Source organism: Mauremys mutica, chromosome 25 (genome assembly GCF_020497125.1).
Source record: "Mauremys mutica isolate MM-2020 ecotype Southern chromosome 25, ASM2049712v1, whole genome shotgun sequence".
Classification (NCBI taxonomy): Eukaryota; Metazoa; Chordata; order Testudines; family Geoemydidae; genus Mauremys; species Mauremys mutica.
Window position 1 is genome coordinate 2,806,872 of NC_059096.1, and position 27,620 is coordinate 2,834,491.

Below are 27,620 nucleotides of genomic sequence, written 5' to 3' on the forward strand. Positions count from 1 at the left end.
GGGCTGTTAACTGTAGGTAGCACAGGAGGAAAGTCATCTCCCCGTGACCTCCAACAGCCCGAAGGAGAGCAGATGAGGGCAGCAAGATGAGCGGACGGGGAGACTGCATGAGGAGAACTGCAGCAGCTCTCTGGAGAGGTTCCCAGGCAAGGGCAGGTTTGCGATTCAGTGTTAATGACCAAGGCAATGGGCTTCCCTGCACGTGTGAAGCCTAGTTAGTGCTTGCCAATCCTCAGGGTAAAAGCTGCCACAGAAACACACGGTCAGATTTGCCACTGCTGTACAGTCCCTTTGTGCTGGCCATGCTGCCACAAAGGAGCCAGAGAACAGGTGTACGTGAGGTCCCTTTGTGCCTACCACCGGAGCAGGGATCCTCTCCACAAGGCGCCAAACTGTGTGCCACACCTGCAGAAGACCCCCACTCCCACCCCTTCCCAGCGCAGGGGGCAGGCTGGGGATGCCTTGGAGAAGGGAAAGGGCAAATCAGGTGTAGGAGAAGGGGTTGCTGGGGCAGCCCTGTATCCCACTGATTTCTGGCTGCCACGAGACCAGAGGAGCTACATTGTCTGTGCCAGGGACTAAACTGACCCTTCAGTACCTTCTGAACAGGGAAAATGCAGCCTACCTCTCGTATACCCTAGACCTGGTGCAGGAATGAATTCCCCTGATAATAAATTAAGGGTAAATGTGGCATTTTGACAGAAATGTGGGTAAATGTCCCAAACCTTCAGTCTGTACTTGGGGAAAACTCCCCTTGGTCCATGCAAAGTCTGTGGGCAGCCAGGACTGACACAGGATTTCGGATATTACCATTATATCTTATTTATTTAAACAAGCCAAATATTACAAAGTTGTACTAGGTGAAAGTGCCTAGAAACAAACGTGATCCTGACAACTTTGGTTTCACTATCTAAACAGAGTAAAGTGCAAAAAGTAAACAAGTAACAAAGGAGAAAGCAGATTAGGGATTTAAAAAAAAAATTCTCTTTAACAGTAGAAGGTGTCCTATTAATAAAGAGGCAAAGGAAGGAATTACTTCAGAATTTAAGATCGCTCTCAAAAAAATAAAGCTTCCAGCCCTTACATATGAAAAGAAAATCTTCCAAACTGGACTGCGTTCTGCTATCTTCCTGGGTCTGCGATCCATGTGCCGGAAACACCACATCTCAACAAAGAAGCCTAAGGATGATGATCTAGAAGCCGCAACCCTTAACTATTTCACTGCTGCAAAGAGTCCTGTGGCACCTTATAGACTAACAGACATTTTGGAGCATGAGCTTTCATGGGTGAATATCCACTTCATCGGATGCATGTTCGAAGTGGGTATTCACCCACGCATGCATCCGACGAAGTGGGTATTCACCCATGAAAGCTCATGCTCCAAAACGTCTGTTAGTCTATAAGGTGCCACAGGACTCTTTGCTGCTTTTAAAGATCCAGACTAACACGGCTACCCCTCTGATACTATTTCACTACTAATCACATTAGCAGAAAGATCCAGCAAAAGAGTTTGTTGTGCTGGAGGTCAGTCGGAAAAAACCCATAAAGACATGGGGCCCATCCTAGTGGCTAGAAAAATCTTGTTCCCTGCAGCCGATTCCTGCCCAGGGCTTGTTCAGTTTCAAATTTCACCACAAACCGGGGCTTCCGCACTTCCCTCGAAACGCCCGCTGGTGGGCCTGGCCAGTCAGCATGATCAGGGGCCGCCCCTTTCCCTACAAGCCGGCTCCTCTGCATCGCACCGCTGGACCCCCCACGCTCGCAGCGACTGAGGGTGGCGGGGGAGAGCATGGGGACGGCTTTGGCGAGGGGAGGCAGCACCTGGGCTCAGGGCTGAGTCACACAAGCCCCACTCGGGGGCAGAGTTCTGGGCCCTGCCCAGGCCAGCCGCGGCCCCCCACCTGGGCACACAGGCCATGCCAGGCTGGAGAGGCCCAGGCAGAGATAACACCATGTGCCCCCCTCGTGCCACGTGGGAGCCCCTCACAACTGCTGCTCATGGGGAGCTGAGGGGGTCAAAGGTTGAGCCTGACCTTTGACCCCATGCCTATGAGGCCGGAGACCTAGCCTGACTCTCCTGCTTCATTGTTATTGGTTCAACCGCCTGCCAGTCACTTGAATGTCCCAGCTGATTGGTGGAGTTTGAAAACCTTCCGCGCCTCTCTCCGCCTTCCTCGGCGTGTGAATGGCTGGTTTGAGCCAGCCGGCGTCTTGTGATTGGTGGGTGGTGTCTGCTCCTCTCCCACCGCTTGCGCGCAGTCCGAGCGGCGATTGGTGGGGAGGGACGGAGCTCAGCTTGCTGATTGGCCGAGGGCTTTGGGCGGGCTGGACGGAGGTTTGAAGGGCTCCTCGGGCTCAGACGTTAACGGACCTTCTGTCAGAGCGCGCGGGACCGATCGAGCCGGGATCCCGGGAGTGAAGCGAATCGGGACCCGCCCCCCCCCGGAGTCTCCGCCATGGAGCTGGACGAGTCCCCGTCGCCGCTAAGGGTGGGTCGGGGGAGCCCCGCGCCCCTCCCCCTCCCCGGTGACCGGCTCTGCCCGGCTCCGGCTAACGCCCGCCGCGGGGCTTCTCTCTCTCCCCAACCAGCCCGTGCACGAGAACCCCAAGGTCGGCAAGGGGCGGCAGGAGGCGGCGGCGGCCCGGAAGCGCCTGTCGGTGGAGAGGATCTACCAGAAGAAGACGCAGCTGGAGCACATCCTGCTCCGGCCCGACACCTACATCGGCTCCGTGGAGTTCGTCACGCAGGTACCGGGGCCGGGCCCGGGCGCGGCCCCTCCGTGTGGACCCGCTCGGGGCCGGGCCCGCTGCTGTGCAGCGCCGAGCCCCTGGGCCCGCCGGACACGCTCCAGCCCCCGCGCTCGCTGCCCACGCGCTCCCCTGGCCTGTGACCCATACAGCTCGGGCGGGGCTTAGGGAGCCTGGCTGGAGGTGGGCGGACGGGGCTGGCTTCAAACCGCTTGGACCTTTCTCCTTGTCCGCTAGTTCTGGTACCAGCCGGGCAACGCGCGGCCTGTGCTCGCCTAGGCGTGAGGCGTTAGAAAGACATCGCAGTAGGCAATAGAGCCTGCTCGGGGGTGCTTAGCTCCTGGACATACATGGAAAATCATTCACATTTTAAAAGCAGCGAAGAGTCCTGTGGCACCTTATAGCCTAACAGACGTGTTGGAGCAGGAGCTTTCCTGGGTGAATATCCACTTCGTCGGATGCATGTTCGAAGTGGGGATTCACCCACAAAAGCTCATGCTCCAAAACGTCTGTTAGTCTATAAGGCGCCACAGGACTCTTTGTTGCTTTTTACAGATCCAGACTAGCACAGCTCCCCTCTGATCATTAACATTGTAAGCACAGTTGGAGAGCAATGGGGTTTTGGGATATAACTGCAGATCAGGAAATCAGTGAAGACCATGTTTCTTAACTTTATTTTCAGCAAATGTGGGTTTATGATGAAGATGAGGGCATCAGCTGCAGAGATGTGACTTTTGTCCCTGGGTTGTATAAAATCTTTGATGAAATCCTAGGTAAGTTGAGAGATGACAGTTCAGTTGCTAGCAATTTATTCCACTGAAAACAAATTGTGGGTGCTATGTGTGTTATATAAGAATCCGTAACCAAAATTTTCACAACTTTTGCATCATTTGACCAGCTCTATGGTTGATCAAATAATATCCATTGAATAGTTTGATAAACAATATAATTGTGTTGGGTAAAAATGAGTGTAATGTATGATAGTAATTTAAAAGTGTTTCTAAATTCTGAGGTCTTGAAAGGTGTCCTTTGAAAGAATGCCACTTTGTACTCTTAGTGTGACTCAACTGAAAACTGCCTCTTTAACATGGAAAATCTGTGATGCTATTTTCAGTAGCCTCTCTTCCTGAATTTGTGTACACCTCTACCCAGATATAACGCTGTCCTCGGGAGCCAAAAAATCTTACCACATTATAGGTGAAACCGCATTATATCGAACTTGCTTTGATCCACCGGAGTGCGCATCTCCGTCCCCCCGGAGCACTGCTTTACCACGTTATATCCGAATTTGTGTTATATCGGGTCGCGTTATATCAGGGTAGAGGTGTATTTTGTTCTCTTGAATACTCTGGGTTTAATTTTGTTATAAGCAGCTCAAATGTAAGTGTCATATCTGAGAATGTAATTTGGTAAATTTAAAATCCTTTCTCCATTTTAGTCAATGCTGCGGACAACAAGCAGAGGGATAAAAACATGTCCTGCATTAAAATTACAGTTGATCCGTAAGTCTTATTTCATTTCTCAATGGTTTCCCATCTCCTCGGGTGCCAATATGGGGAAAGTAGCTCAGCATTCAGGGACTCAAAGATTTTCTCCTTCTGATGCTGTTCTATTAGAGTGGCATAAGTAAAGAGAGCTATATGTTGTAGCCCATTGTTTCTCAATGACTGGCCTGACCGGCGCTGGTCCCTGAGATCTCCCTGACACAGGTTAGGAAGGCAGCAAAGCCAGTCCCTGGTATAAAAAGGATTGAGAAACACTGTTGTAGCTCACCCAGCTTAGACCAAATGTAACTCTCCAGCTCATCAAATATCAACCAACTGTGAAAGCTTGTGTTTTCCCTAATCTGGTTCTCCCACAAAGTGGTGATTTCAGGTCAATTCTCTGCTTTTATTCTTTATTCTCTACCTATTTTGCCCTTTTCAATATATTTCACACACACACCTTTTTCTCACAGAGCACAAATATTTGGCATGTTTAATGTCATCAACTGTGTCTGCACATCTGAGACTACAGGGATTTAGTTTACTTGTGCTCCCTCTGCCGACTGTTTCTGCAGTTGCTGAACAGAAACTTTGCTTCTGCCAAAATGGTGGCTTTTTCCTCTTAGCAGGAGATGTAATAAAAAATATAGATTAGATACTTTGAATCCAAAGAATATTTCACACTAGATAAAAGTTTAGGGTAGGTCAAATTTTGGGCCTTAAGGCATTTGGCAATTTTGCTAAGGCTTATTACTAAAGTAAAAGTAGTAGCTATAAATCAAGAGAATTTAAATGTATATTGCCAGCTGATTTGGGCCCAGAAATCTGACCTATGTTAGTATTGCCTTCAAAGAGCATATTAAAACAGCCTTTAAAAAATGACTGACCAATCTATGCTACTAGAATCCAAAGCTTGGTGTTTCCCTGTCATTGAAAAAATGAGTTTATTTCAAACATCTAAGAACGAGGAGTGGTACAGAACAATGGCAAATAAAAAGCTCTTTGTTTTAGAGCCCTTTATGAACAAATGAGCTACCAAAGGGATTTGAAAGACTTCATATGACATTTTTCATTCACAGTTCAGTCAATTTCACTTTTACAGGAATTTTTTTTCTTTCCAGGGAGAATAATACAATCAGTGTATGGAACAATGGGAAAGGTATTCCCGTTGTAGAACATAAAGTGGAAAAGGTCTATGTACCTGCTCTTATCTTTGGGCAGCTATTAACCTCCAGCAATTATGATGATGATGAAAAGAAAGTCACAGGTAGGAGACTGTCAGAAATTCCATATATTAGGTGGGGAAATATTTTTTGTGCAGCCTGATCACTGAACTACCCAAGTGTGTGTGAACAAGAGTTGGCAGCAGAGGATCAAAAGCCATCCAGTATTAGTTATGGGCTGCTTGTTCTGAGCAGCAGTGAAACTCACACGTCCTTCTCAAGTGTCACTGAACCACAAACTCAGTTTCTGTTGGGAGTCCTTTTCAGAGGGTTCTGAATGTTAGTTATGGTAGGCACTCTTCCAGTGAGCAGAGCCACCATTCTTCTGTAGCAAGGTGTCACGGAGTCCCCGGGTGATGCGCTGGAACTGCTCCCTACAAAGCCAGTCAGGACTCTGGTGAAGTCTCTCTGAGCAGACTGTCTTCAGGGCAAGAAGTTCACATGGCTTCCACCTTCCTGGGTCTGACCTTGGAGCATTCAGCATCCTCTGCCCCTCCATGTGCTTCCCACAGCGAGTCCGCCCAGGCGGGATCCTGGGGAAGCCAGACGGTCCTGCACCTCCACCTCGCAGTCAGACGTGACTCTTAGCCAGCCAGTAAAACAGGTTTATTAGATGACAGGAACACGGTCTAAACCAGAGCTTGTAGGTACAGAGAACAGGACCCCTCAGCCAGGTCCATTTTGGGGGGCAGTGAGCCAGACACCCACGTCTGCACTTCACTCCATGTCCCCAGCCAGCTCCCAACTGACTCACTCTCCAGCCCCTCTTCCTCTGGGCTTTGTCCCTTTCCCGGGCCAGCAGGTCACCGGATTCCTTTGTTCTCCAACACCTTTAGCTATCACCTTGGGGGGCGGAGGGGGAAGGGCCCAGGCCATCAGTTGCCAGGAGACAGAGTGTCGGCCATTTACATACGCTGGCCCTTTGCTCTGCAACAATTACACCCTCTTATCCCACCACCTAGAGACTTAAGAAATGCACTGGGGAAACTGAGGCACCCCTACAGTATTCAGAGGAAACATTAAGAACAGTCCCACTTCATCACACAAGGGCTCTAAAACACAGCATCGTTGTCATTGTCACTGCTGCTGCCCAGAAAGCCGTGGATTTCTTTCTCGTCAATAGGGACAGGGTAGAAAGGAGGATCAAAAAAACATAATAATAATAATTGGAGGAAGAAGAGAAAACTCCTTTCAGACAACATTCAAAAATAATTTGAATAGAGCAGGGGTCCCCAACGCGGTGCCCATGGACGCATCTAAATGCACCCGCGTCCTGGCCGACGGTCAAGCATCCGTTGAAATTCAGTGGCATTTTGGCGGATGCTCGACCGCCACCCCAGTCCTTCCAGACGAAAAAGGTTGGGGACCACTGGAATAGAGCAATGGTTTTCAGCGTGTGGTGCATGAACCTCTGGGGGTCCGTGGACTGTCTAAGATTTCCAAAGGAGTCCATACCTCCATTTGAAATCTACAAATGAAAAAAGGTTGAAAACCACTAGAGCAGAGTGCTCCAGCTTCCTGCTAATGTAGAAATGGGGGAGCTCCAAATTGATCAGAGACCCGCTGCCTATGATCAGTACTAAAAATTGAGCTGCAGAGCCACATTAAAGGAAGGGTATCGCAGTGCCCCGCTTTCCAGCGGATAATGTCCTGTGATGCGGAAAGGGCCAAATCCCTGTGAAGGATCAATATTCCAATGAAACAGCCTTAAGGTTACATACCAGGTGCACAGGACAGCTTTGTGTTCTAGCCCATGTTTTGGTCATACCAAATTGCCCAAATTCCTATTAAAACCCTCTACACTTTTTAAAGTGTTTATCATAAAAGTAACAGAACACAAGGATGATTGCTTTATAATTCCAGGTGGTCGAAATGGTTATGGGGCCAAATTATGCAACATATTCAGTACCAAATTTACAGTGGAAACTGCATGTCGTGAGTACAAGAAACTATTTAAGCAGGTATGGATGCTCTGCATGGCTTCAGTTGCTTATTTCAGTAGGATGTAATTCTAGAGGGGTAGATTTTTGAACACTTGTCTTCAATTTGCTCCCGTAATTTGTGGGTGCAATTTATATTATTTAGATCCAAGTGTCACAACTGGGGTAAATTTGGCCTATAGTCACTGTACTGACCTGTACATTTAATTAAGTATTGGCTGAAAATCCCAGATCAGCTATTAGAGTAAGAATAAATGGATCAGAAAAAAAAATAAACTAATGTTCAGCATATAAAGGAGTTTTTCCCTCAATTGTTAGAGTTTATTACTAAGTTTATCTACATTTTAAAAAATTCAGCTAGCTACTCATGTATTTGAAATTTGCATCTTATCAAAGTTTTCTTTCCCAGACCTGGACGGACAATATGGGAAAGGCTGGTGAAATGAAACTGAAATACTTTGATGGAGAAGATTATACATGTATCACTTTCCAACCTGATCTGTCTAAGTTTAAAATGACAAGTCTGGACAAGGACATTGTGGCACTGATGTCGCGAAGAGCATATGATATTGCTGGGTGCACAAAAGATGTCAAAGTCTTCCTAAATGGAAAGAGGCTGCCCGTGAGTGACTGTTCCAAAAACATTAATTCCTATATGTTTCCCTTCCACTTAAGCTGTGAGATTTTTGTCTAGATAATGCAAAAACTTAAAAATATTATGCAGTGTGGGACTGGAGTTCACGGGTGACTCTTCCGTGTACTCTGAGCAGGAGCATTTGAACATATTGTCAACAAGCTGCCTGCATTTATCTCTGTAGGTGAAAGGATTCCGTAGTTATGTGGACCTCTATGTGAAGGACAAGGTAGATGAAACTGGTAATGCACTTAAAGTTATCCATGAGGAGGCAAATAATCGCTGGGAGGTGTGTTTAACTTTAAGTGAAAAAGGCTTCCAGCAAGTTAGCTTTGTCAACAGCATCGCCACCACAAAGGTAACTTTCCTTTACCACATTTAGACTAGCTAATGGTTGGCTTTGTTACTAATTTTGTTGTCTATCTTGGCATTTTTCATGTATATAATCAGTGAAAAATTGTTAATTTGCCTAATATGCAAAGGCTATCTATATGTAGTTGCAATGCTTATGGCTGGTGACTAAAACATACAAAATAGTTTCACCCTTTCCCTGAAGCTTGAGCTTATATTTGGTCCTTTCTCTCTAGGGTGGCAGGCATGTTGACTATGTAGCTGACCAGATTGTAAATAAACTCATTGAAGTTGTGAAGAAGAAGAACAAAGGTGGAGTTGGAGTGAAGCCATTTCAGGTACAATTTCACGATTTGCATGATGGAAAACCAAACTGCAATGCTACTGTGAACTGAAACAACAATCTGTAGGATACTGTTTGTTACATTCATTTGATCACTGATAAACCCAGCTTTTTTTTTACTAAGTTAGGAAATACTGCAGGTAAAGTGCATTAAATATAGAAGTCGGAGTTTCCAGTTTTAGTCAGCTGTCTGCTCTTTATTCAGCACCTGGGAAAAATAGCTTTGGCTGACACCCTCTGGAGTCAGAACACAATAATGTGTTTAGGGCAGTGTAGGATGCACAGTGTATACCCTGTATTTCAGTTTTAGTGGGCCCAGTTAGAATTGAACTGCACTAGGAAAATGACTTGCTGGGAGAATATCTGTGTAGCAAAACAGCCAGTGATTTTCTTGACAATCCTAACAAATATAAAATCAAGCATGAGTGTTCACTGGCTGTCTCACCTACTCTAATCTTAACTGGTACTGCTGTGAAAATGCCCTTTAATTCTGTTCAATCCTAGACATCTAGTAATATTTTTTTTAAAAAATTCTTTACCAATTGGTAGTTGGGCAGATTCTACATTTCAGTGTGTAATGCTGGCAGATCATTTCAGGAAGCAGCTGGGAGCGACACTAGTAGAATGAGATGCGTTTGTATGGGTTTGTCATGTTGGTTCAATTTAATTACAGGTGAAGAACCACATGTGGGTTTTTGTGAACTCCTTGATTGAGAACCCAACCTTTGACTCTCAGACTAAGGAAAATATGACTCTGCAGGCAAAGAACTTTGGCTCAGCTTGCAAACTGAGTGAAAAATTTATCAAAGGGGTAAGTATTGAGGTGCAGCAATTACATGCCAGCTAGAGGCATCTGTGAAATTGCCTCTTAAACTGAATGTGGTGAATTTTGTACATATGAACTAATTTCAGTTTAAGCAGTGAAAAGGATATAACATGCCATGGTTAAGACAACTTCCACAATTGGCTCTTCTGTATTGCAGGCAGTCAGCTGTGGTATTGTGGAAAGTATCCTAAACTGGGTAAAGTTTAAAGCTCAGAACCAGCTGAACAAGAAGTGCTCAGCTGTGAAACACACCAGGATTAAGGGAATTCCTAAACTGGATGATGCCAATGATGCTGGTAAATGTTTTAGACCATTTCTAAGCACAGTCATCTCATTCAAGCACAGTAGCAAAGTCCTTATCACAAACAAAAAAGAAAAGCTGTTTCCTGTCCAGTCATGTCATCTACAGGAAATTATTTAAACTGAGAACAGAAAAATTGTGTGAAATGTAGTTTATATTAAATTTTCTCTTCTTGAAATCATTGACTTTGGCAACAGGTGCCAACTGCTGTCCAACTAAATCAATGTGCATGTTAAAATTACTCATTCCACAGATAGCATGTTTCCTAAAAGTATATAAATGCTGAGTTGACTTTTTGAATCAAGATTGTTGATGAGGAATGAATTGCTTTTCTAGGTAGTAAGAATTCCACAGACTGTACACTTATCCTGACAGAAGGAGACTCAGCCAAAACACTGGCTGTTTCTGGTCTGGGAGTGGTTGGGAGAGACAGATATGGAGTATTCCCCCTTCGTGGAAAAATGCTCAACGTACGAGAAGCCTCTCATAAACAGGTTTGTGGGAATGCCTTTGGAAACAACTACTTCCTAGAGACATGGCAAGCTTTAAGTGTAGTGAAATATGCTCTGAGCTGAGACTATTACACTCTAGTTGGAAACCTAGTGTAATGTAACTATAGTAATGGCATCTTAAATAAATATTTGAGGCTATTCTCACCATCAGCCTGTCTTGCTGATTAAGGAGCAGCATTGACAGATTTAGAAAGTGAGTCCTGTCTAGTGCTTTGCCTGAAGGATAGTAGCTGTGATCTGGAGTGTGAAATCTGTTTGAAACCTCTTAGAGTAATTCAAGCGCTAGACATCAGTTTGAACAATAGTACATTTCAAAACAGAGGAAAGAGACTCCATGAGAAAACAAAGCACAATCAGCAGGGCCTGCCTGACCCAGAGCCTTTTCCTTTGTTTTTCTGAATTACATGAACTACTACGTGTGTCCTGGAAAATAACTCCTTGTTTGGTGCAATCTTTTTTCAGATAATGGAAAATGCTGAAATCAACAATATCATCAAGATTGTGGGTTTGCAGTATAAGAAGAACTATGACGATCAAGAATCGCTGAAGACCCTTCGCTATGGAAAAATTATGATTATGACAGATCAGGTTAGGTTCACTTAAAGATCAATATTTCTAAAATCAGAAAAATTACTAAATTACAAGAGAAAATATGGCTAGCAGATAAAGCAGGGTGGATCTGCATTGCTCCTCTGAGCACTGTTTTACCTGACTGGTTATCCATGTGTTCTTATCACACTCTCTTAACAGTTTCCACTTTGTACTGGGGCCACCATACTTCCTTCTCATAACATAAAACAAAATAAAGCAGTGGGAAGTATCTCCACCCTCTGCTGCTGCTCTGTAGTGCTGAGCTCTGTGCCAGGCAGATTGGGAAGTCTGGAAAGAGACTAGTCCCCGGATGCACTCTGTGGCCAAGAATGGTCCTTCAGCATTTTCCCCATTTCTTGGTTAAGTTCCATGCTAAAATCTGGAAATCCAATAGTCACACAGGTTGGTTTCCATGAGCCGGATCCCGGGAAATGCTGAGAGTCAATGGGAGTTGAGGGTGCTAAGCATCTCCCAAGGATAGGATGGTATACTGCTAAGTTGAGGAGCACTTGCTTTCCAGCATGCCTCTGGTTAAAATCTGCCTTCTGAAAACACTGTTTCAGGATCAAGATGGTTCCCATATCAAAGGCTTGTTGATTAACTTCATCCATCACAACTGGCCATCTCTTCTAAGGCACCGTTTTCTGGAGGAATTTATTACTCCCATCATAAAGGTAAAAGGCTTCCTAGATAGTAATCTAAACAAGTAGAGGAAAGTGTTAGTCTGGAGCTACATGTGGTTTCACAATCATAATTTTCATTCCCTCTAGGTTTCAAAAAACAAGGAGGAGTTTTCATTCTACAGCATTCCTGAGTTTGAAGAGTGGAAAAACAATACTCCAAATCACAAATCCTGGAAAACCAAATACTACAAAGGTTTGTCATAAACCCTGTGTGGTAGTGCTCGGAGGCCAAGTAAGAGCTCTCTCATGAACAGATAAATATATACATGAGTGAAATATAAGTGCTCTAATATAGCACAATAAACCACTCTGGAGATGTGCAAAGGGGAGCACCTAAAAACCTATGTTAAATGGGGTGTCCCTTAGTCTGTTTGTTCAGAAAAACACCTCTCCAAATGCAACCATGATCCTACAGGTATCCATTCTCCAAGTGTCAGTCCTATCTGCTTAGTTCACTGGATTTATTCTGGCTGTCCACAGTGCAGAGCCAGTAGAGATTTGGAAGTGATATCCGTTTCCTTCGGCTCTACTGATGGCAGTGCATGCTGAATTCTGATTCCAGAATCTTTTAATGCCAGTTGCCTGATGCAGAACACAGCTGGCTGATCAGAAATTAGTTTCAACCTGCAATAATAGCTTTTGGCATTTGTGGAAGTCATTAATAGACTGAATGTAGAACTTTACTGTGTGTGACCTTCTGCTTAACTTGTGGATTTCATGATACCTTACATTTGTACACAAGTACCTTGCATTTCAAAGGTAGTTTGTTTTCATAAAGGCATTGCAGCATGTCATCAAAAGTATACAGGATATACCACGGAGGTTAAAGACTTCTTGAAATATTTCTTTAAACTGTAGCTTAATTTGTGCAGGATGTTATTTGGACTCACTGGTATTGGCTCTGCAGGTTTGGGTACCAGCACATCAAAAGAGGCTAAAGAGTACTTTGCAGATATGGCAAGACATCGAATTGGCTTCAAGTATTCTGGTCCGGAAGATGATGCTGCGATCACCCTGGTAACTAGGAATACCTGAATGAATTACTGACTTGTTACTACTTTTAGTATTCTGTTACTTAGGGCTAGACTTCTCGGAGTTCGAACTATCGCGTCTAATCTAGACGCGATAGTTCGAACTCCCCGCGCGCTCCGGTCAACTCCGGTACTCCACCACTGCAAACGCCGGTGGCGGAGTCGACCTTGGAGCCGCGGACTTCGATCCCGCGGCGTCTAGACGGGTAAGTAGTTCGAACTAGGGTACTTCGAGTTCAGCTACGCTATTCAGGTAGGTGAACTTGCGTACCCTAGTTCGACCCCCGCCCTTAGTGTAGACCTGCCCTTAGTGTGCTGTGGTATTTTCTGTTAACATGGTCTGAGGCCTTTGCGCATGAGACAAAGTATCTTTGTTAACACTTCCTTGTTAACTTGCTCCACGCCAGTCATGATTTTATAGACCTCTATCATATCCCCCCTTAGTCTTTTTTCCAAGCTGAAAAGTTCCTCAGTATTAATCTCTTCTCACATGGAAGCTGTTCCATATCCCTAATCATTTTTTATGTGCTTTTCTGTACCTTTTCCAATTCCAATATATTTTTTTGAGATGGGGCAACCAGATCTGCACATGGTATTCAAGATGTGGGCGTACCATGGATTTATACAGAGGCAATATGATATTTTCTGTATTCTTATTTATGCCATCAAGCTTTTAGTTAGGATTAAGAGTAAATTATTGCATTTACTATGCTGTTAAGCCAGCCTGTTTAGCACATGTTGGGCTTTGTTCTTCTGGTTCACGCCCTCCTGCATACTGCTTTCATTGACAAGAGTAGTCCCCTGCGGGGAGGCCCAGTAGAGATGGTCTTAAACTTGACTCTTCCTTTTGTGAATTTACAGGCCTTTAGCAAGAAGAAGATCGATGAACGGAAGGAGTGGCTGACTAATTTCATGGAAGGCAGAAGACAACGGAAGCTACATGGTCTGCCAGAGGTGAATGGTTTTAAATACCTTGAGGAACGCAGTTTTCCTCTCTTTCCCTTTCCCTGGGGCTGAGTGCGGTTTCATTTTGGTATATTAGAGCAGTGTATAATATAGATTCAGGGAGCCGGCCAGTAGGAGATAGGACAATTACTGTGATGTTTGCAGGATGCTACAGATCAACGTCTTCCTGCCCACTCCTCTCAGCTGGTTTGTGTAGACTCAATGTCAACTGACCAGTGATTAAGTTGATTTGACATGGAACACTTACCCTGGGAATAGCTTTATAAATAGAGAAGTGGTAAATGAAACTGGATTGTGGGAAGTGGAATTTCATTTTTATAGTGATGGCAGGAAGCTTTTGAAAATGGCAGCACTACAGCTGGATTCAACTAGCTATATAAAACAGACTTTCCTTGTAGCAAGGCCATCTTGCTATGACAGAAGATGTGGGTACGAGCTCTTTAAGCCAATGTTAAATCTTTTTTTGTCCTTAGGATTTTGTATATGGGAAATCCACTAGTTATCTGACATACAATGACTTCATTCACAAAGAGCTGGTCCTGTTCTCAAACTCCGATAATGAGAGATCCATTCCTTCCCTAGTTGATGGTAAGTTACTCCTAGATGGTAGGATTTTTAGTATGTTCTGCCAAGAACTTAGTATTTGAATGCCTGCATGCCTATAAGGGAAGCAATATATAGTCTGTTGGCTTGAGTTCAAGACTGAGAGTTGGGAGTTCTGGGTTCTGTTCTCAGATCGGCAGCTGATTTTTTTTTTATATCCGTGGGCCAGTCTGTCTGTCTTTCTCTCTCACTATAAAATGATGACTAATAGCCACCTCTTGGGGGGTGTAAGTGCATAAATAACTTTGGGGGCCTGAGCCGAAAGGCACTGTAAGTGCACAGTATTGTAATGATCACTAAGGCAAATGTCATTTTCCCAATAAAGGTTTGAAACCAGGTCAAAGGAAGGTTCTGTTCACGTGTTTCAAAAGAAATGACAAGCGGGAAGTGAAGGTTGCTCAGTTGGCTGGTTCTGTAGCTGAGATGTCCTCCTACCATCATGGTGAGGTAAGAACCTACCCTGCACAATGTTGAGTATGGAGTCAAGAGTTTTCCCCTCAAGAAACTCCTAGCACAGGGGGGAAATAGTGGAGGTAAAACTCCCAAACAGAATGGATACAAGTTAGTTTGCTTGTTTTTTGTGCGTTACACTCTGAATTTAACCCTAGGTTGTTGGATCAGTCTACCCTGCTTGGGTATTCTGTCAAGTGCTGCCTCCGTAAACTGGGCTGACAACCAAGTGTGTTGTAAAAGTGATACATGTAGGCTGAGATTTTCATTAAAATGAAAAGTGATACATGTAGGCCTAATTTTCATTAAAGTGAATGGGAATTGGGCACTGAAATCCCCTAGGTGGCTTTGAGAATTTCAGCCTTAGTGCCTTGCAGCTGATCAATGGCGAGGTGTACTGGAGCTAGCCACAGAGGAGGATATCCATCCTGCTTTCCTGTTGGGCAAGGTGGGGACTAAACAGCCATTCCTAGAATGAGTGAGGGGGGGTTGATAGATGTTGCAGGGCAATCCAGGAAGTTTCCTCTGCCTCCTCAACTTGGGACAGAATAAAGGAATGTCTGTTCCTAAGGATCTGAGATTTAAGTTTTGATAGTGGGAATCAGATATCTTGTTTCATCAGTTTCCATTCTTATTGGCTTGACTCTGCCACACTCACCTTCCATGCTAGTCCTGCCTTTCCCTGTGCTTTGGATGACTTGATCATGCGACTCTGTCCTTTTCAATTTTGCACTGTACAGTTTCAATTTATGTTTTCATTGCAGGCATCACTGATGATGACCATTATTAATTTGGCTCAGAACTTTGTAGGAAGCAATAACCTCAACCTGCTACAGCCCATTGGTCAGTTCGGTACCAGGCTGCATGGTGGAAAAGACTCTGCCAGCCCTCGATACATCTTCACAATGCTCAGGTCAGTAGTAATGGCTTGTCAGATTAGCATTTGGCTTGACTTAGCTGGCTGCATTTGAAGATTGTCTCTCATTCTAGGTGCTTGCTGACCAGTGATCAGAAGACATTCCTTTTTTAGCTCTGACATCAGAGCCTGTTCTTGCTACCCTAACACTTCCTGCTTTTACTACTATCCCTTTTGTTATGTGTCAGCATCCCAGTGAGACTTGGAATCACACTTATTTGGATTCAGATCAGTTACACGTTGCTATTGCTTTCACACACAGTAGAGAGGAGTGAGATGAAACAGGGATGAGAGCAGGAGAGAGGAACAAGAACTGAGGAGCAGTTAAGAGATGAGGCTGTGCTTGTAGAGTTAAGCATAGTGTCCTTGTGGAGGTGCAGTTGTCTCTCTGACCCTGTAACGCCTTCTGTTACACTGTTGTATATGTGTTCCTTGAGTTCATACATGATTGTTACCTTGACGCAAGGTACCCTGTGGAACATGAAATCTTCCCAGGACTTCTGAATTTTGTACAGATCTTCTACATTTGGCCTGAGGTTCTGGAATTACTCATTTGGTTGTTTCTATTTTCTAAACACAAGAACTTAGGCCCAAATTCTCTCGTCGTCCTTTCTAGTTCATTGGCGCGGTTGATCTTCCCTGCAACGGATGACAGTATTCTGAGGTTCCTGTATGATGACAACCAGCGCGTAGAGCCAGAGTGGTACATGCCTATCATTCCTCTGGTACTGATAAACGGAGCAGAAGGTATTGGCACTGGCTGGTCCTCTAGGATCCCCAACTTTGATATCCGAGAAGTTGTGAATAATATTCGCCTCCTGATGGATGGAGAAGAGCCCTTGCCAATGGTAAGTAGATCCATTAGGAAATCAATTACAGCTCAGTCTTAAGATTCTCCACCAAGTATTGGCGCATTTATCAAAGTATAAGTTGAACCCAGTATTCTTTACCATTTAGCTTCCTAGTTACAAGAACTTCAAGGGTACAATAGATGAACTGGGACCAAATCAATACCTGATAAATGGGGAAGTGTCTATCCTGGATTCGACAACCATTGAGATCTCAGAGCTTCCAATCAGAACATGGACACAGGTAGGAAATGCTAAATTGCTAAATTTGATGGTCAGTGTTCACAACTTTGCTGCCTGGGAGAATGTAGAGTTGACTTGTTTTAATTCTTTCCTCAGACCTACAAAGAGCAGGTGCTGGAGCCCATGCTGAATGGCACTGAGAAGACTCCACCACTAATAACGGACTATAGAGAATATCACACAGACACCACGGTCAAGTTTATAGTGAAGATGAGTGAACAAAAACTGGCTGAGGCAGAGGCAGCTGGGCTGCATAAGGTCTTCAAACTCCAAACAAATCTCACATGTAACTCCATGGTACGTGCCAGCTCTCTGTAATCAGATTATCACTAGGAGTCTCTGATTTAAAGGAGTTTAACTGAAAAATCTAATTTAATCGCAAATGCTTGTAGCATTTTTGAATGAAGACACGAAAGAGACTGACAGCAAAAATATCCTACCGGATGGAACCCATTCACTTCACTTTTCTATCTTACTCTTATGTTGCTATCTTAAAGTGCCATTCCATAAATACACCTCTACCCTGATGTAACGCAAAATGATATAACACAAATTTGGATACAATGCGGTAAAGCAGCGCTCCGGGTGGGTGGGGTCGTGCACTCCGGCAGATCAAAGCAAGTTCAATATAATGTGGATTCACCTATAACACAGTAAGATTTTTTGGCTCCCGAGGACAGCGTTATATCTGGGTAGAGGTGTATCTTTGGAAAGTCAGGGTGTACCCTGGGATATCTGGGGCAGCGTAAGGGGGTGTGGATTTGGTTGTCATACTAGAGGTGATCTTACCATATTGTATAATCCACTGCAGGCTCCCACACTGTAACAATGCGAGCACTGACATTAGCATTACATGATGGGGGTGACAATGTAATGTCATGATGCAACAGTTAGATCCCAAAGGGCAAAGTTTTAACCTTCAAACAGCCCCATGGGCCTGTAGCATTTTTCTAGGAGCTTTGAAATCCTAAAACTGCCTCTCCTGGTTGGTGACATACACAGAATCATAGAACAGTTGGGCTGGGAGGGACCTCAAAGGTCATCTAGTCTAGTAGTTTTCAAATTTTTTTGTCTGGCAACCCAGCTGAAGAAAATTGTTGATGCCCGCAACCCGATGGAACTGGGGGTGAGGGGTTTGGGGTATGGGAGGGGCTCAGGTCTGGGGCAGAGGGTTGGGGTGAGGGCCCCCCCAGCTCCCATTGGCCAAGCTGGTGCTTGGGGTGGGGGCAGCACATGGAGCACTGTGGTCCCCCCCACCTCGGAGCCAGACCTGCTGCTGGCCATTTCCAGGGCGCAGCACAGTGTCAGAATAGTTAGGAACTAGCTTGTCTTAGCTGGGCAGCACCGCCGACGGGACTTTTAACAGCCCGATTGGTGGTGCTGACCGGAGCCGTTGCAACCCAGTGCCTTACATTCTGCAACCCAATACTGGGTCGTGACCCACAGTTTGAAAACCACTGATCTAGTCTATCCCGTACGGTGAGGCAGGATTAAGTATATTAAGTCATCCCTGATAGGCCTGCATGCAAGCTGGTGTAGTGTGTAAAATGACTGAGCTGTTTTGATTTGCATGTTAATTATAAGACAAATGTGCCCCTCAGCGTAATTCAGTAGTTTTGAATGTCACCTTCCAGTCATGACTAAGACTTTGTCCTCTGCCCCAGGTTCTCTTTGACTCTGTAGGCTTTCTCAAGAAGTATGAGACTCCTCTGGATATTCTCAGAGAATTCTTTGACCTCCGACTCCAGTATTATAGTTTGAGAAAAGAGTGGCTTACAGGAATGCTGGGTGCAGAGTCTGCAAAACTCAACAACCAGGCTCGCTTCATCCTGGAGAAAATTGAAGGCATAATAGTGATCGGTATGTAGTCTCTGTGGTGGCTTTGGGTTCTAGTCAAATGTCCTTTTTAAAGCCAGTAGACAGGCTCAGTGCTCTCCTGAGGTCTCTTATCTATTCAATTTGCCTTTAATAACTCATGCCGGAGCTATCCTCCCTTTTTGATGAAATGCCACAGGAAGCCGCTTCAGTCTGCTTAGTCTTACCGAACAGAGGATTCCAGTATGCATTACTCAAAATAGGATATTACATAACTTTTGGATTGTTTATTCTGTTCAGAGGTTGAAAGATTTTCCAGCAATTGTTTAGCAAAAACAGTCCACCAACTTCTGACCTAGTTGGGTTAAAATGGCGCGTGGGTGGAAGTGGTAATATTTGCTTTTCTGTTTCTAATTGGAGCGGATGATTCTTGAGCCCAAATTTTTTTTCCTGTATTTCCATGTTGAAGTTCAATGTTATGTTCTGACTGGACTTACATTTGGAATCCTGGGGAGATGCAACAGCATTTGGGAGAATCATGAGCTAGGAACAGAAAACAGCTCTTCCGGGTCTCCCAAAACTCAAACCTCGATCACCTTTGCTATCTCTATCCAAAAGGATGTACTTTAGTGTGTGCACGTAACCAAATCCACTGAAGATGTACATAGATGCATTTTCCTAAAGAGCAATGCTTCCGAGTTTGTATCTAGAACCAACCTTGTTAAATGATTTTCTCCTCCCCTGAAATGCACCAAATACAAATATGCAAAGTCCTCAGGCAGGTGCCCTTAATGAGCATTTGTAGCAATTTGGCAGCCTGACAACACTTCATGATCAGCCAGGGCTCTACATTTTAGTACAGCTGCTGGCTCATTTCACGTGTTACTTTGTGGTGATGTTTGCAGTAGGGATGGAGAGACTATTTCGTAGGATGCTGTGCTGTTACAATCACGCTGAGCTAGTCTGTGACTCTTATCTGTGCCATCAGTGCTGGTCCAGGATCTTTCCCAGCTTTACGATTTCATGGGTCAGCAGTAAATGGTAAATGTAATGCCCATTCTCAGCCAGTGAAACCCAAACTTCAGGGTTTCAGTAACTGAAATGTCTGTTTACAGAAAACAAGCCCAAGAAGGAGTTAATTCAAGTCCTTATCCAGAGAGGGTATGAATCTGATCCTGTGAAGGCCTGGAAAGAATCTCAGCAGAAGGTAACTTTTCTATCAACTTCTGTTTTCCAAATCAATCTGTCTAGTATCTGAAGACCTCCCAAGGATTTAAAAAACAGAAATAACTAGACAAATGTGCTGTTCCTTTCTAGCACATAGGTTTAAATAGCCCGTTTGTTCGTGCATGGGGTCCTTTTGGGGAAAGCTAAACCAAATACAAGTTTTGTATTTAGTTCTGAAGGTGAGGCCTCTTTCTTTCTTGTTTCTTGTGGCACTGAGTTCCATAGTCTAAGTCCAGCTGAGAAAGTTGTCTCAGAGCACAGTCCTCCTCTTTCTATGGAAACTTATTTATAGAAGTTGAGGTTCTAAATCTCTCTGTAGGGTGCAGAAGAGGAAGAGAGTGACAATGACCAGGATAACGAATCTGCTGCAGCCTCTGGTCCAGACTTCAACTACCTGCTAAACATGCCTCTCTGGTACCTGACTAAAGAGAAGAAAGATGAGCTCTGCAAACAGAGAGATAACAAAGTATGTTGGTTGGTTGTGTTCTTCCAAAGCTAGAAAGCGAAGTGGTGTTTAAATTCAAATGAGCAACTAATGTTTTCTGATTGGCTCATTCTAGGAAACGGAGCTGGAAAATCTAAAACGTAAGAGTCCCTCAGATCTGTGGAAGGAAGACCTGGCTGCCTTTATTGAAGAACTTGAGGTATGTAGATGTTCAGTGCAGACAGCTATAAGATCTTGATCTGCTTTGTTTCCATCACAGAAACCTAAAGAATATAACTTGAATGTGCCATATGAGCCTGATCTCTCCCTAGCAGAGGTGTAGGCCCCAGCCTTATCCATCTTGCTGGGTGGGACAGGGTGTCCCTGCCCTGGGGCAGAGCTGGAACCAGCAGAGAGTCCAGCCAGGAACAGTGGCTGTTGGAAGGCAATGAGATGAGATGGGACTTTGGGACAGGTGAGGGAATGCCAGAACTATGAAGTAGTCAGGGAAGGCCTGGAGCAGAGAGCTTGTTGGAAGAGGATGCTGCAGACAGGACGATGAGCCTGAGTGGTCAGACTATGTCCAGATCGTAGTCAATACTTGTGCAGCTTTGTACTGACCTGGCCTTTGTCCATTTCAGTTCTGGTTGCTCTGCTGTACTTTTTTCCCAATTCCTTCTATTCTCCGAGTAGTAACTGGAACTGCAACTGTGGCTTAAATAGTGCCTTGCAAATAGACAGGTCTGTGCAAGCTTCACCTCATCAGATGATAGGAAATGCACCATAGAGTCATTCACCGAGTATCTGCAAAGGGCTGTTTTTCTTGGTCGAACAGGCATGTTTTCCTTAAGCTCACTGGTTTGGTGTTTTACAATCCCCTCTGCAGGTTGTGGAAGCCAGAGAAAAACAGGATGAGCTGGGTGGGAGAGCTGGCAAAGCTCTCAAAGGGAAAGGGGGGAAGCTAAAGGTGAAGAAGCTGCAACTGGCTGAAGTTTTGCCCTCGCCACATGGCAGGAGAGTTATCCCTCGAGTGACTGCAGAGATGAAGGCAGATGCGGAAAAGAAAACTAAAAAGAAAATAAAGGTAAAACGAAACACTTGAAAGGACTCTTAGTTGGGCTCCTTCTTCATCCAGCCTTCCCTTTGAAATTGCAATTTTGGGTAGGTGAACATGACCCTGCACAGCAGACGCCTGCTACGCTTCTGTGCAGAGTTTAGGGGTAAGCTTGGCTGATGCTCTCCAGGCCAGCAGAGAATAGAACCTGGCCCTGGACTCACTGGAAGACATGTTTGAACTGGTGTATTTACTGACTAGGAAACCTGTAAGAGACAAGTGCTGCAGGCAAGTTCACCTCTTCAAACTGGCATTTGCGTTTCCAGTGACATTATTTCTGGTCACTCAGTGTATCATTGCTGTGGATATTAGAGTCCAGGGCAGAGTTTTGCCTATGCTGTACATTGTTCATTTAAACCAGATTCGACCTTTCCCTATGGCTACTTGTAGTTATACAATTCAGCCAATCACCACCTACAAAAACAAATTATCCCCTCACCTTTTGTTTGCCCTGTAGCTAATCTCATGGCTCCTTCCCACACAGCCTATTCCCTCAAACAGATGTTCCAGCTAACCTGCACTCTGTTTTTAAACACACCCTGCTCAGCTCTGCATCCCCCCACACCCTTCCTGGGATGCCACTGGGACATAAAGAGGCAGCAAAGCTCTGGCAAATGGGCAGGGCAATGTTTTTCTGTATTTAATGGCTGGCTCTTGCTGTTTAGCAGACTCATCTGCTTTTGAGAACAATCACACCTGATTTGCTTTGGCTGCTCCGAACCAAACCAGCAGTTTATTGCTTCATGTACTGTAATGTGGTATTTTAAACTGCTAGTTCATCCCAGTAAAAATGCTAATCTCTTTTATCTGTATTCAGCCAATTTAAATATGGAAGAGCCAGGCAGAGCTCTCACATCTCTTTGTATCTTTAGACTGAAAAAACGGAACTTGAGGAGGATCAAGAAGGAAACTCGTCAGAAGATAAGAAACCTGCAAATCTTAAACAAAGATTAGTAAAGAAATTTAAAACTGAGCAAGGTAAATATTTTGTACATGTAATCCCTTCCGTGGAAAACGAGGGCTGTTCCGAATGTGGTTGTATGAACATGTCCGGGAATGGGAGGTGGAATCTGGGACCAGTATGCTCAAAAGAATTAGGTGAGGGATGTGGAAAATGATCATTGTTTGGAGGCATGACCAGAATGTCTCTCCTGTGTTAAAGCCAGAACCCGCTTTGTTAGGTGCTTTACCGCTGACTTTAACTTGGACTTCTGAGTGCACAGTGCACACGTAGATTAGCTGATACCTCTGTGCGCATCCAACTCTTTCAGGTACTAAGAAACAGTCCACTTTGCCGTTCAAGCCAATAAAGAAAGAGAAGAAACGAAATCCCTGGTCTGCCTCAGAATCTGATTCAGAGTGTGATAGTGAGGTGGCCCCTCCCAGAGAGAGACCGATTCGCCAGACAGCAGGTGAGCAATGCCACATGGACCGAAGTGGGCACTTAGTGAAGGGTGAAATGGAACTTGAATCCGTAAGGCTTGGCTACACCAATTATAGAGGCCCCCTAGTCAGATGATCCCAGCAAGAAGTCATTTTTAAGCTGATCATTTATCGTGTTATACACAAGAGCTAGTTAATTCCATTATTCAGTCACACGTCGCAGCTCTATTGGTCACACCTCTGGTGTACTGGGGCAAAAGTGAAGGGGTAGGAATCTTGAGTAACCCGAGAAATGTGGCTATTTAGTTTAACTGCTGCATAACTATTTTATAAAATCAACTCTTTTGTTGGTTAGCAAGCCTAGATCTGTGCCCATTACATTGGATTCTCTCATAGGCGCAACCTTCAACATCTGTAGGTAAAATATGACACAGATCATTGAGATACATGCTACAAAACCCATAAAGAGGTCTGATGAATTGTACAGTTAACAGATGAATTGCGTCTCTTTCATTTTGTTAGCAAAAACCAATTACACATTGGATTCGGATTCGGATCTCACTGACGCAGATGGGAATCCTCAGTCTCAGGAGGTCAGCGACGACGATATTGTCTCAGAAGCAAACTCACCAGGGAAGTCTGCTCCCAAGGCCAGGGGGCCCCCCAAGTGAGGATCTTTCTGTATACAGTGGCTAGAGCTGGGGTTTGCTGAGTTATGCTCAGTGGTTTATATTGGATAACAAGCTACATTTTTTTCTTTGTGGATGAATTGTTTAATACATGAGTTCAAAAATATGTTGTGGGGTTGTGTTCTAGGAAAGCCAGTGAAAAGGCAGCTAAAGAAGAATCGAAACCACAACAGGTGCAAAGTGCTATCTCTAGTAAGTATATGCCCTGAACGAGATCTTTGGTTGCCTTAATACCCTAGACTGGTTGAAAGCATGCGGGCACCCTGCGGTGTTTCGATACATGCTAGACATGGACAAAGCAGAAGGTTATAACAAACTGAAAAATCTCCTCATTGTGAGATGTTATTAGGAAGTCAGGAGAGCTGGCCTCAGTGAGCTGCTTTATTCTAGTCTGGCTCTGCAGGTCAAATCAATGTCATGATTAAGCCAGACCTGAAAGTGGATCTCGTTCTTACAGTTCGAGTGGATCAGAAATGAGCTCATTCCTGTCAGAGTCCCCGGGCGATGCTCTGGAACTGCTCCCCACAAAGCCAGGCAGGACTTTGGGGAGCCTCCTCTGCTTTGGAGCAGACTGGCTCCAGGGCAAGAAGTTCACACGACTTCACCTCCTGGGTCTCTCCTTGGAGCATTCAGCATATGCCCCTCCGTGCACTTCCCACAGCGAGTCCCCCCAGGCGGGGTCCTGGGGAAGCCAGAGGGTCCTGCACCCCCACTTGGCAGTCAGACGTGACTCTCAGCCAGCCAGTAACACAGAGGTTTATTAGCTGACAGGAACATGGTCTAAACCAGAGCTTGTAGGTACAGAGAACCAGACCCCTCAGCCAGGTCCATTCTGGGGCCCAGTGAGCCAGACAACCCCGTCTGCCCTCACTTCCCGTCCCCAGCCAGCCCCAAACTGAGCCCCCCTCCAGCTTCTCTGCTGGGTTCCTTTCCTGGGCCAGGAGGTCACCTGACCTCTTTGTTCTCCCCCACCTTTAGCATCCCCTTGCAGGGGGGAAGGGCCTGGCCATTAGTTGCCAGGAGACAGAGGGTCGGCCAGAAACTGAGGCCCCCCCACAGTATTCAGAGGAAACATTAAGAACGGCCCCACTTCGTCACAATTCCAGTCTTGTATTTACAGTCAGACTGAAATAGTAAGAGCCTGGCCCTTGAATTCACTGTTGATTTTATTTACTCAAGTTCAAATCCAGGATACTGATTATGAAAATCTGAGTCAAACTTCTGCAGCTCCTTCTGTCTCTGCCCCTCTTGGTAAGCCGGGAAAAGCTGCACCCAGAAAACCTGCTGCGGGCAAGAAAGCCACCAGTGCCGCTAAGGGTAGGTGAAGTTCAGTCTTTCGGAGCTGCAGAAAAGCATTACAGTTGTTTGGTGCTGGTTACTGATGTATTTGGAAACAACGGTGAGCCCAGGTATTTGCCATTTCGAGGCCGGGGTGTTGACTTGAGCTTTTAATGATTTTGAAAAGGATCTGGAGTTTATGGCAAAGGGCCTCTTTAGTCGCTGTCATTTTTAAGGAAAAATTCTATTTCTGGGCATAGTACTGTGTGCTCTTTCCATCTCTGCTTCACGCCGCGTGACAGCCTAGAGCCTGAGTCACGTGCTTTTGGGGTGAGCAGCTGGATTTGGAAGCAAGAAAAGAGAAGGCTTCCTAGAGGTCCCTGCATGTCTCTCCTGTGCATGAGGGAACCAAGCCGAGAAACAAGGGCGTGTGACATCACCACGTTTCTGCTGGGAATGAAACTCGCAGGAAGCAAGTAACTAACCCAAAGGCTTAACTGCAGCTGTTGCTGTTTCAGATACGCAGCCTTCCATCGTGGACGTTCTAGCCAAGAAAAAGGCAGCACCCAAGTCCTCCAAGACAGCAACAGCCAAGGCAGGAAGTTCAGACTCCAGCGCTGACACAGCAGCCCCTAAGAAGCCGGCCCCCGCCAAGGGGAAGAAAACCACCGCCAAAAGGAAGCCAGCCTCAGACTCGGATTCCGATTCTGATTTTGGGTCAAAGCCGCCAAAGTCGTTTACAGTTAAGGTTCGTATTGTGCCCCGCACCAGGCACAGAGAGGTGCCCCCGCCACGCCTGGTCTGGAGAAGGCAAGTGCTCATTCTGGGCATCGAGTGTAACGTCAGTCATTCAGTGGGACGGGCCTAGGAGCCCCGTGTCACACCTCTGCCTGCTGCTGGCCAGAGGAAAGCAGGTGCAGTTGGGATGCTGCTAAGTCGCACCAATCCCAAAATGCTGTTTTGGTCCCGGGCAGGAGCCTGGGCGCCAGCCCTGGGACCAGAGGAGTGCAAAGGGTCGACTTGCTCTGGGGACTCCTTGGCCTGGCTCTGGCCCAGTGACTAGGGAGGTGTCAGCTGCTACATACCTGTTTGTTTTCTCCCCAGAAATCCAAGGTGGAAGACGAGAGTTTTCACATTGACCTAGAATCTGACTTGGACAGCCCAGTGGCGCCTGCCCCCTGCACGAGGCCTGGCCGTGCCCGAAAGCCCATTCAGTACCTGGAAGAGTCCGAGGAGGAGGAGATGTTTTGAGTTTTAATATGAAGATTTTAAAGTGCTGCTGACCTTGATTTACAAACTCGTTCTTGGAGCAGAGCTCTCAGCAAGTGCTGTTGATTCTCCCCAGAGAATTGCAGCTCTCAGGTCCAGGAAATGGTTTTATTGAATAATTAGCGCTTGCCCCAAAATGTTCCGCTGCATGTGAGTGCTGATCTCGTTTTCCCCCCATTTCCAATTGTTGGACCAAGACCCCCTCCAGCAAGAATCAAGCAGCAATAGCATGTACAGTTAGTGGGTGAGACTCCTATAGCCAGTTAGCTAGAGGAGCTAATTTCCCTGGCCTTTCATGGTCATTTTAGTGCAGAAGCAGACTTTTAAGCCCACCAAATACCTTACCCCTTCACGTATGCTCCCTCCTCTTTTGATTGCCTTAAAGAAGCTGTAGAAATGTTTTACTGCCAGTCTCTAGGCTGAACAACCACAAGAGAGTCAAAAATACAAGCTGCAAAGTGAGGCGAGACCTCTTGGTCAGAGGGAGGTTTTCTTGGTTTTACCCTTCTCGCGCCTTCACAGTCTGTCGGTTCAGTCCAAGCCCCACTTTGCTCTTTTAGGGGCCAACATTTTGCCACCTTCAGAGTTTTTAGCTGTGCCACTTAAGTCTGATTTGGAGCAACTTGTCCTGAGAAGAAAGTGTGTGCGGCTCAGGCTGTGCCCGCTCCACATTCTGTTCAGCCCGGCAGTCGCTTCTCAGGTAAGAGCCATTTGTCCCCAGGAATAAACTGCAACATCAACTGCCCGTTGGGTGCTTGAGCCCGGTGCTGAGGGAGCAAGCGACCTTGGTGGAGTGGGGGCGTTGGTGACGAGGGAGACGCCTTCAGGACTGGCTACGGCCAAAGAAAATCCTTAACATTGAGAAGGAACGTGGTCGTTCCAGTGCCCCCATGGCAGACTGGCCATTAGGGTCCTGTGCTGCTCATGTCCCAGGTAGGGATATTAGCCGACTGCCTCGTCACACATCTGAAACAAGTTTAGTCCTAGTGACAAGGGGCTTCCCACTAATTTCTCCAGTGCCCAGCTGAGGAACGTGAGTGCAGTTTCTCTGTCAGGCCTGCTCACGCCACCCATTATCTTGTCGGGTCTGAGTGCCTGGAATCGGGCTGACCAGGATACCAGCTTGAAGCCAGTTGCCACAGACATCTAATGGCCAGGTTCCCACGCAATCCAGGTTCCCACGCAGAAGGAGTTGGGAAGTGTCTTGTTCCTCTTCCCCGAAACAGCATCCCCTGGAGGATTTGCCTACTGTTTCTCTGAAGGGCTGATGTTCAATGTGTTTTTCCCAGAGCCAGTTCCATGGTGCTGAGTGGGATTGCTCGAGCGTTTGTCTCTGTAAATATTTTCTGTGTTTGTGACGTCCTGACGTTCTAACTGCCATTTTTGTATTTATGTAATAAAGGTTTTTTACACCAGTTTTGCTCAGTAACGCTGCTATTTGTTTCAAGAAGGTATTGTCCTCACTGGTAGCTGTGCTGCTTTTCACCAAGGTCCACCTCATTGTCTTGGTTTATACTAACGGTTTGGACGCACTGAATCACCCCAGGTGAAGAGGCCTCAACCCCATCCGCTGCCTCTAGGCAACAGGTCTAAATGGGGTCAGTGGCACTTGCCAATATTTGCTGCCTTATATAAGAGCAACATGCAGATTATGTCCTTGTTGCTTCTTCCCTGCAGTGAATTATCCAGCCTGACGCTGGCATGGCACAGACGGCCCTGACAGTGACT

The 27,620-nt window shown here is 45.7% G+C and overlaps 1 protein-coding gene across 2 annotated transcripts; it reads left to right on the forward strand.

Moving 5' to 3' along the window:
* Positions 1-27,312, forward strand: TOP2A (DNA topoisomerase II alpha). Of its 2 annotated transcripts, none has more exons than XM_044999725.1 (35): positions 1-146; positions 2,590-2,748; positions 3,431-3,521; positions 4,187-4,250; positions 5,354-5,499; positions 7,319-7,416; positions 7,805-8,017; positions 8,214-8,387; positions 8,617-8,718; positions 9,397-9,534; positions 9,707-9,845; positions 10,187-10,344; positions 10,825-10,950; positions 11,517-11,627; positions 11,724-11,829; positions 12,544-12,653; positions 13,529-13,621; positions 14,107-14,221; positions 14,562-14,683; positions 15,451-15,599; positions 16,219-16,450; positions 16,560-16,694; positions 16,790-16,990; positions 18,358-18,553; positions 19,624-19,715; positions 20,055-20,201; positions 20,296-20,379; positions 21,046-21,243; positions 22,146-22,251; positions 22,545-22,685; positions 23,179-23,323; positions 23,473-23,537; positions 24,525-24,662; positions 25,142-25,371; positions 25,728-27,312. In XM_044999725.1, the coding sequence occupies exons 1-35, from the start codon at positions 87-89 to the stop codon at positions 25,872-25,874; spliced, it is 4,731 nt and encodes a 1,576-aa protein (XP_044855660.1). In that variant the 5' UTR covers positions 1-86; the 3' UTR covers positions 25,875-27,312. The 2 variants fall into 2 exon arrangements, with proteins under 2 accessions (XP_044855660.1, XP_044855661.1); XM_044999726.1 differs by lacking the exon at positions 1-146 and adding an exon at positions 2,346-2,489.
* Positions 27,313-27,620: the final 308 nt, after the last annotated feature.

Bases quoted from the DNA above. Each gene is read 5' to 3' on its own strand.
- TOP2A (XM_044999725.1), top strand. From the start codon at position 87: ATGAGCGGACGGGGAGACTGCATGAGGAGAACTGCAGCAGCTCTCTGG. The intron at 2,749-3,430 runs GTACCGGGGCCG...CTTTATTTTCAG, and splicing joins CCGTGGAGTTCGTCACGCAG to CAAATGTGGGTTTATGATGA. The intron at 23,324-23,472 runs GTGAGGATCTTT...GTTGTGTTCTAG, and splicing joins AAGGCCAGGGGGCCCCCCAA to GAAAGCCAGTGAAAAGGCAG.